Genomic DNA, 9,937 nt, shown 5'->3' on the forward strand with positions numbered 1-9,937 from the left:
ACCACTACACCTTCCACCAGATCTGCTTCACCATCCTCTTGGTCCCCGCCTGCACTCAATTCATACAAGCTGAACTTCGATGGTGCTGCCAAAGGCAATCCTGGCCCAGCAGGCTTCGGAGGAGTAATCCGTAGACATAATGGCGAAAAAATGCTAGTATACTATGGCTCAATAGGGAAAGATACTAACAATGCAGCGGAGCTAGAGGGTCTTTGGAAAGGAATCTGTTTAGCTGAACAGCATCACCTCTCCCCTCTGGAGGTAGAAGGCGACTCTCTCATTCTTATAGAGGCAGCTAAAAGAATGCAGGCTGGAGCTAAGGCAGTCAAAATAGCGAAGAGCTGGAGATTGTTAAGCCGTTTGGAATCCCTGGAAGAAAAGCTCCACGCTCCCCACAATTTATCCTTCCATCATGTAAGAAGAACAGCTAACCAGGTAGCAGATCAGCTAGCAAATCAAGGAGTGTCACAGTCGACACATTACTTCTCAGGCTCTCTAGATATGGTTGAAGATGATGAACTCAAGCAGGACTGCATCTCTTTGGTGCACAAAGACATCCTTCCCCCGGATGCGGGTGTCCATCATGCATGAATGGAAGGTGGCCATTAAGGCTTTCCCGCGCCTCTATACCTGTCTCAAGGCCGAGGCAGCGAGCAGGTACAAGACAGCGATGGCGATAAGAAACTATTCAATGCTTCAGGCAAACGACATTAAGGAATGGCAGAGCACGGTCGAGGTTGCATTTAAGTCGAGCAAGCCTGCTCCGGTCTCGAGGAGATCTGGTGTAATGGAGTCTGGTACGAGGCATTTGGTGAGGGCGAAGTCCTGGTTATATACCAACACCGCTCAGACCTGCAATGTTCAGGGAATGTTGTTTGAAGTGGGAGGCGGGCAAAATATTGCTCTGCAATATTGTCTCAAGGAAACTGAGCAGAGTCTCAAGGCGCTCAGGTTGGAAACAGTTATGCGTCGAAGGGGCGTGCCTCGCCGCGGTGGGCGTTCAGGGGTTCGCCATGGGATTGAAGGGGAGGAACCGCACCCAATAGCACCTATGGCAGCCATTTCCCCCTCATCATCCAACTCTGAGGAGGAATTTTTGCTATTGCCGGATTCCTATCAGTCTTTCCGCCTCCGCATTCCCAGAGGGATCCTTCAGTCGGATGTTATGGTCAATTTCTCTGTGTATCTTTCATAAGCGCCTCCAATTAACCCCTCATGGTCCTCCCCTGCTTCCGACAGTCTCCAGAGTAGCGAAATTCTTCTGGAGGATATGCAAGGAAGAGTGCATAGGATGCCCCGTCCGCGGGCACCCATAGAACAAGTCGACCAGCCTCAGCAGGCTCAGAACCAGGCAAACTCAATTCGTGATGAATCAGTGCAAGAAATTCAGCCATTAATAAACTGTGTCCAGAATAGGAATGCGGAACAGGATTCAGCTCATCTGGGTTTGGAGGGGCATCTTCAGGTGGATGAGGAGTCTGTCATATGGCTTGATCCGCCCAGCCCGATGCAAAGGCAACCGCCAACATCGCCAAGTTACCCTACCTGAATATGTTCGAAGGCGTTTCTCCAGGTTTTTGCATTTTTGTATTTTTGCTCTTGTCTTTGTTGGTCAAATCCTCAATCTCGCTCAGTTCCTGTTCTCAGCCCTATAGTGGCAGCTTGTTAAAAGTTCGAGTCAGCAAGGTAATAGAGTCTGTTTTTGGCCATCCAGAACTGTAATGTTGTCCAAGGGGCTCATTTGGACAATCATTGTAATGCTTTCTCAGAGGTCTGCTAGTCTGTCCCAGTTGTCTCTGTTAGAGGGTGGCCTCGTCCCCCTTGGTTGTTGTAAATTATGTAAATATTTCTCTTGCTTAATATAGAAGTTACTTTTACCCAGAAAAAAAAAATAAGCTATTAATTTTAATATCTTAAAGTACACAACAATTTCATACGTGAGAAAGCAGCACATCTACTATCAAATTAATGTATAAGGAATAATTTTTACCTTTCATTATAACTTGATAAATTATCTCTTAAGAAGAGTTTTAATGAAGATATGAGTAACTTGTTTATTGTTACACAATATTGTAGTCATACATGTTCGTTTTAGCATAACACTTAGATATAATAATAATGGTGTATTTTAATATGTTTAATTTTAGCATGAAACATATGAATGGTGTGCATTAAATTAGGGTTGTTGTTATCAAAATTGTTACTAATGGGATGACTTTTTGATATTTATAGATTTGAAAATATTTACTCATAAATATAATAATAATGGTGTATTTTAATGTTTAATTTTAGTATTAAATATATGAATGGTGTGCATTAAAATAAGGTTGTTGTTATAAAAATTGTTATTAATTAGATGCCTTTTTGATATTTATAAATTTGAAAAGATTTACCAAGAAATGTAATGATACTAGTTTATCTTTTCTCAAAAAATAAAATATTTCTTCTAGCCTCTTCGTATTCTAAGATATAGGTTTAGATAAAAATAAATGATGTAACTGCATATTTATTTTGAAGTATCCGATGTGGTATTCCAGTTAGTGTTTGTATGAGCATTCTCCTTGGAAGAGGATACCACACATGCTGCATACATAATGTCTATCTTCCTTGTAGAGAGTTGCATTGCCGCATACATTTCCTTATTTTGATTACATAAAAACATAAGATCATAGTTGTATATTCAAAGGGCATAAATTATATTAGCTTACTGTGATAATGGGATGGTTACTACCAGCAGCTTAAACAAATTGGTCAGAAATGACTAAGTCATAATAATAATTCTCAAAAACCCTTTTCAAACTTCATGTGGAAAGTAATTCATTTGTATGACATTTATTTAATAAACCAGAGGGTTTTATCACGTCGCAACCCTAGATGACGGCATTGCATCGTGACTAAAGAAATTTCACTAAAGAAGTTAAAATTAGTTTTATATATATATGAAGAATTTTGATTAAAAAATATATATTTAATTGTAAATTTATTAATTCAAGATAATGCCGAAGTATTAAATTTTGACTTTGTAAATTTCTTTTAATATAAAATTTGAAGACAAGTTTGGACTTAGAGATATTTAATCTTTCATAACACTTCATATATCCTCAATTAAATAGATCTAAACATAATTGTTTTTTTTCCTATATTTTTTTATGTAATTTGATGGAGTTAATGAATGTTTTTTTTCTTATGTTTATTATATAATTTGATAGAGTCAATGTGTTTTAATTCATAATTATATTTAATTTAATTTAATTTAATTTTTATATAATTTAACCAAATCAAAATATTTTCATAACATCAAATAACTTTACATATCTATCCTACTCACTTAAAAAGCTCCTTTCAATCCAACAAATTCTATTAAAAAATATAATTTACCATCTCATTCTTTCCTATAAAATACTAAGATTTTTAACAAAATTAAAACAATAATAACAATTCACGATTCCACATTAAAAAACCTGTAAAATATACATTTCCAAACCGCTCCATAGGAGGAGCCATATGAATTTTGTATTTTTAAATGCAAGTCTGAGTATAAATGACTGCAAATACTCTCGATAGAATATAGATATATGTTCAAAATTTTGTCTAAACAGAATTTAGATATCATATTCATATTGACTGATAACACAATTCTTTATGGACGTGTAATGCCATTTTATTTAGCTCAAAAAAATGAGAGAAACCTTTATTTTAATTGTTGATTTTAAAAAATTTTATTTTAATTTACATTCTCCATTGACATATAAATATTTACATCTTTATTGAAATCACAAAACATATGTTAATCTGCTATTGACGAGAACCATTTTATTAATATTTTAATTATTTTTATAAAATTTTCTAATATTTTGTTCCTTAGAAAAGAGTCTTTCACCAAACGCTGAATTAAAAAGAAAGAGTCTACCAGAACAGTGATAAAAGCTATTTAATTTTCTTTTTTCTCTGGGTGACTGAATTCCTTAGTAATTTAATTGTTGGTCATGTATCCAAGCACATAAATACTATACAGCTTTGTGTTCTTAAGCCATAAAACCCCTTAAAAAAATTTCGGTCTCCAAGAAAATTAGGAAATTTAGCGAAACAAATAAATATTACATGGAGTACTGCTGTTTAAAATATTGTGACACACGATGTAAATTGGCTTCTCCGTATCGACCAATAGACTCGATGGCAAACCTCCATTCAATCCATATCCGCAGCGTGGGAGCTTATCTTCCCACTTTTGGAATGTTGGAGCTGTTATCACTCCACTCCATTCCTCTGCGTTCCATGAAATCCATTGATAAATAGAGCGGGGTGACCAGCAAGTCGCCACTGTCGATACTAATCTCCTCTGAAAATGAACTTAGAAACTGGAAGACTCATGGAAGAGCTTCATCATTGCATTAACAAACATGCAAATTTATACACACGGATAGCCGTAAATTCTACAGTAATCTGCCGACTACCGCCGCTTGCTGCCGACTTCTCCAGAAGACGCCGACTTCTCTAGAAGATGCTAGGTTTGGCTTTTAATGCTGGTGGTTGGATTTATCAATGTTTTCCAACAAATGAAACAGAAGCCTTCTCCTCAATTTTCATAGCCTTTTTGAGCTCTCTCACTACTTCACTCGCGCTCGGCCTTAAAGACGGTTTAGCCTCAACACATCTCATCGCCACTTTCGCAACACGAGTGATGGATTTCAGGTCGTAACTACCCTCCAATCTCTTGTCTATAATTTCAGCTATTCTCCCACCATTTTCATCCATGTCCACTACATACTGTGTCACCTGTAATAAGTTTATTCTTAGACTTTTGGAGGAAATTCAGATAATTATTGTGAGACAAAAATACACTGTAAAATATTCCAATCCCACATAATATAATTTGATTGATATTTCAGAGGACTAATGATGTGATTCCTTACCCAACGAATGATGTTTACTTCATCTACAGGTAGTTTTCCATCTATGGGTCGCCTACCGCATATGATCTCCAACAAGACCACTCCAAAACTATACACATCACTCTTCTCCGTCAACATTTGAGTGTTGTAATACCTGCGAAAATGAGCCCCCAAAAAATTTGCGAAGTGAGTACCGTGGAAATAATATGCGGAGTGAAGGCAAGTGCCTCTGTTCTTAATAATTAATTGAATTCATTTAATGTGCCTCTGTTCTTAATAATTAATTGAATTCATTTAACTTCGATAATATGCGGAGTGAGGGCAAGTTATAGATGTGCTATACTCTGGATCCAGGTATCCTGGCGTTCCTTTCACTGCAGTGGTAACATGAGTAGCCTCCCCATCAATGGTTATCCTTGAAAGACCAAAATCGGCCAGTTTTCCATTCATATTGCTGTCTAGAAGTATGTTAGCGCTCTTGACGTCCCTGTGAATTATCTTTGGCGTGCATCCCACGTGCAGATATTCAAGTCCTTTAAATACAAATCGCACAAGCGTCATTACACATGCTTTTTTCGTCTAACTAATATTCAAAACGACCAGAGCTTAGATTTCAAAAAACTGTTGTACATCGAAGTAACCTAGAGAAAGAGTTACCCTGAGCAGCATCTATTACTATTTTGAGCCTCGTTTTCCAACTTAGTTCGGATTCTTCTGCTCTGCGACCTGGAAAAGAAAGTAAAAAACAAATACCTGTCGGTTACCTATTCTATGGATTGAAACAAACATATCCTCCAGCAATATAATTTACCATAAAGGTGATCACTTAGTGACCCTTCAGACATGTAGTCATAGACCAGCATAACTTCTCTGGTTTCGTTACAGTATCCCAATAACGATACCAAGTTCCTGTGATTGATTTTAGAAAGAAGATCTACCTGTTCATGAGATACACATAATATTTAGAGTGCATTCAAAACTGGCATTATTAGATTAGATTCAAGGATAGAAAACCATATTACAAGGGAATATCTAGTTTTACCTCATTCAAAAACTCGTGAATCCCTTGTTTGGAGAACTGTGAGAGAACTTTTACCGCTATAAGATTTCCTTCCGGCAACTTACCGAGGAACACCGACCCAAAGCCCCCTTGACCAATCTTCTGAATATAGTCTTGTGTGGCAGCCACAATCTCATCTAGAGTGAAGGCACGCGAATTTGTTGGATTTGGCACCATGATCATTGAGTAGTCTTCAATCCATTCAGGGAAGGTAAAGTTAGAAATTTGTCAAAGCACAATGTATAAGATTATTTCACTTAGAGGGCACACACCCACTATGCATATCATATGTTAGCATTTGTAATATTATTATTGTTTAGTAAAATCGGTACAGGAAAGGCTACCATTCCTTCCGTTGGAAGCACCCTGTTTCTTCCTCCTGCATTTATTGCGATACACAGCAATACCCGCCATTAACGCTAAAGCGATGATCAGAATTCCGCCTAACGCTGTTCCAACAATAACCTTTAATTTATTGTTGTTTGAATTATGTGCAACGCACTCCCTCTTATCCACACGCAGGTATGGATTTCCAGAGTAACTGCGACATACCAAAGAAAGAAATTTTCCATAAACGTTTTGCAGTAAGATAAATTAGAACTTGATCATCGATTGTAGAAAATAATAAAGAAAATCTTCAACTTCAAAATCTTAAAACGTGGCTAGTGTTAAAACGTAAGGAATATAAAATAAGATAGGATTACTTGAATTTCAACGAACAATTGAGGAGAAGTTGCGCAGGGATTACACCGCTGAAATTATTGTTCTCTATGTTCCTGTGATAATCAATTAAAAAACATAATTATTTGCCTTTTACCTTGAACATCAACTTAGAAAAAGGACATAATAAACAAGGAAATTGGGAGACGTACAACTCTTGAAGGTTTTGGAGGCGAGATAGCCACTCCGGAACAGTACCGTTCAGGTTGTTGTTTTGTAAATAGCTGTAACAAAGTAAACTAATGTATATTCAAAATGCATACATGTGTTTGAAACCAAAGGTCGATCATTTATTCTGTAAAAGAAACTTACAGTGTTTGCAAGAGTGTCAAATTGGAAAAATCTGGCAATGGTCCCGTAAAATTATTATTGTTGAGTGACCTGCCAATTTCAACACGAATGGTTAATGCTGAAGATTGATTGAGAAAGAAACCGTGGTCTTTCATAACACGCACCATCAAATTCTACATTCCCACGCGGGTTCTTATCAACCGCTAATACTTTCTATATTCCTGTACGGGTTCTGATCAACCGCTAATACTTTCTGTATCAAGAATATCAAAAGCAAAATGCTTTCAAACAAAATTTATCAAACTCGCGTTATATAGATTATCAGGAAGTAAAGTGAATATTGGACGCTCTATTTTGATATTGTTGTTCTATTCTACGAAATTATTGGCAAGTGTTTTAAAATTCTTGTACCACTCTACGAACTTTTCTGGAAGAGGATATTTTTCCTGGAGATTTCTAAATCAGTCCGCTTTCTAGTTTTTGTGATGTTTTTGGGAGAAGGTAAGATGTTTTCTGATTCAACAAAGATTGGAATTATTATAATAATACATTTGAAATGACCTTATTTTATGATCTGTAAAATTGAATCTAAATGAAATCTTGGTGCAGCTAATAGCAATCATTTCTCAACGATCGGAAACAATTTAAGAAAAAAGAAACTATTTAAATTATTCAATCATGCTTAATTAAACCATAGATCTATGCAGGTTTCTATTTTTCCAGAGTCGAACACAATCAATTTTCGATTTGATTTGATAGCTGAACCATAAGATGAACGAAATCTACAATAAAATTAACTTCAGGTGGGTTACATGAAAAGTAAATTGAAATTAAGTTCATTTGAGTTACACGAAATGTAAATCGAGTCCCAAAAATGAAAATAGATAATTAATGGCCGAATTAGACTTACACTTTAACCAATGCTGTCAACTGTCCGATATCTTTGGGCAGTAATCCTGTAAGATTCCTTCCCGACAAATCACTGTCAATGAAAGGATTGGCATGAGCTTTGCTATCTCACCTCAATTTTCTTTTTTCAGCTGTAAATTAACTGAAAAATAGAGCTTACATTTCCGAAATCCTGACGGCAGAGGAGCTGTTATCACAGCCGATTCCTTTCCAAGGGATGACATAGCAAGGATCGGAGACCCAATCTTTTATGTTAAAACTCCTCTTGATAGCCTCGACAACCTCAACTACAGTTTGACAATTACTCGTTTAGGCATTGAATGATCTGTTAATTGAATAAGAGAAGCTTAGTGAGGGAGGGCACTTACTATCTTGTGAATATGTTGGCTGTTGCGTATCAATTAGCGAGTAAAACTCAAAAGCGTTGATTATGGCAGGATACGGAGAGTTAGCGGCCGTCGAGACTGAAAAGAAATCACTTTTATTGGAGAAGAATACGAATATCTGCTCCACGGCGGAATGATTTTGCGGGACAATCATGTTTTTAAGCACTGTTTGCCCATTTATCTCGATATTTAAAGATCTGTATTCCGACATGTTGAACATGTCTACCTCTGCGAAATACAACAGCAGTAATGATTTGCTGCCTTCGACCGATGCATCCCTGAATGTCATGCGAGGCCCGGTTGCAACCCACGCGGTTTGCATGACAGCAGTTGGAGGAGAGTCTTCGGTATTGTTCGCTGAAATGGTCACGTTAGAAGTCACAGATTGATAGAAATGAAGATCAGTAGAGTCTAAACTTAAACTTGATGTCCAAATGCGGTCGAAATTGTCTTCAGGATACCTGCATAATTAGCCATACAAAACGATTCAGCGAATCATTTTACAAAATTAAAATATATCACTATTGCTCAACACTACTGCATCAAAATATATGAAGTTCAAAATGTTCACCTAACCGTCGAATTTCCACCAAAATCAATTATAGATTGTGGAAATAGCCCTGTTCCTGGCTTGGCCTGTGGATACATGCCATCTTGGAGGGTCCTCAGCTCGATACCACTGATAAAGGGATCATCGCTCTCGAATGTTCTGATCAAGCACACATACATCACTGCGTCCGAAGTGACGAAGATTCTTTCATTATAAATTGCTTTCGTTGATGAAGTTAATGTTATGTTATGCATAACCAACATATCTGATGTCTCAAAAGAGAAAGCAAAGCTTGGCAAACTTTGGTACCCCCTGTAATTTCCAATGAGAAACCAGAGTCTTAAGAGGTAAGGTACGTTGGATGGCACAGGCAAGTGATAGCAAGACTTGTTGAGAGGCTTCGGAAAGTAGCGTAGACTATCCAAAGAAGAACCGAGGCGAGTGAAATTCCCTATGGCTGCTGTCTCACCGACGTCTATGTAACTAGCATCAGTAACCCATCTTATATTGTTTTTCGCAGTGTGATTTGTTGTTCCTCCACAGTTGATATTCAGAAATCCTATAACACCGCCAGAGAATAATTATTAGAAGAACATTTTTTTTGGTGCGAAATATCGAAAAAAGGTCGATGACTGCTACAAAACCTGCATATATCAGATGACGATTATAGAAACAGTCTACAAAATGAGAACACTCTGTAAAAGCACACTCATCAGCTGTTTCTTGAAACATAGAATGTTCTATCTTATACCTGGTTGTTGGGCAGAAATAAGAGCCACTAAACTCAGAAGTACGCCCACTTGCGGTATCCAATAACAGATGTTGGCCATGGCTCCTCCAATTTCAAGAAATTGGATGCTGGTTATCTCATTAGATGTTGGAAACTGTCATTCACATCTACTTGATCTCTTTTCCAATTCTTTTCTATGATCTGTTTAGAGAATTTGTCAGTTGTCTCTTCAATTCAGAAAATAAAATCTACATCAATCTTACCGTCAATATGTGAACCGAGTCCAATGCGCCTTCTAAAGACGTGCAACGGCAAGTTTGTATAATTTTATTTATTTATTTTCATTACGTCATTATTGTAATAAAATTTTAATAAAACATTATAACGTAATGGTTAGTG

The 9,937-nt window shown here is 37.0% G+C and overlaps 1 protein-coding gene across 1 annotated transcript; it reads right to left on the reverse strand.

Moving 5' to 3' along the window:
- Positions 1–4,115: 4,115 nt before the first annotated feature.
- LOC149188143 (putative LRR receptor-like serine/threonine-protein kinase At5g48740) lies at positions 4,116–9,656 on the reverse strand. The gene is made up of 14 exons (XM_089409876.1): positions 9,560–9,656; positions 8,830–9,367; positions 8,241–8,719; positions 8,178–8,197; positions 6,985–7,136; positions 6,825–6,896; positions 6,657–6,728; positions 6,297–6,493; positions 5,935–6,143; positions 5,704–5,830; positions 5,550–5,618; positions 5,236–5,425; positions 4,914–5,046; positions 4,116–4,776 (listed from the first exon to the last, which is right to left on the reverse strand). Exons 1-14 carry the CDS (start codon positions 9,636–9,638, stop codon positions 4,540–4,542), a joined length of 2,574 nt encoding a protein of 857 aa, XP_089266002.1. The 5' UTR covers positions 9,639–9,656; the 3' UTR covers positions 4,116–4,539.
- Between the last annotated feature and the right edge of the window lie 281 nt (positions 9,657–9,937).

Source organism: Pinus tabuliformis, chromosome 3_1 (assembly GCF_031772625.1).
Source record: "Pinus tabuliformis cultivar Carrire ecotype Pingquan chromosome 3_1, CPIR1, whole genome shotgun sequence".
NCBI lineage: Eukaryota > Viridiplantae > Streptophyta > Pinopsida > Pinales > Pinaceae > Pinus > Pinus tabuliformis.

Excerpts from the sequence above, each read along its gene's own strand:
- LOC149188143 (XM_089409876.1), bottom strand. The coding sequence starts at position 9,638 with ATGGCCAACATCTGTTATTGGATACCGCAAGTGGGCGTACTTCTGAGT. Across the intron at positions 8,198-8,240 it reads GCCAACATATTCACAAGATA|ATCATTCAATGCCTAAACGA; the intron begins GTAAGTGCCCTC and ends TTCAATTAACAG. Across the intron at positions 6,144-6,296 it reads TGCTTCCAACGGAAGGAATG|ACTACTCAATGATCATGGTG; the intron begins GTAGCCTTTCCT and ends AATGGATTGAAG.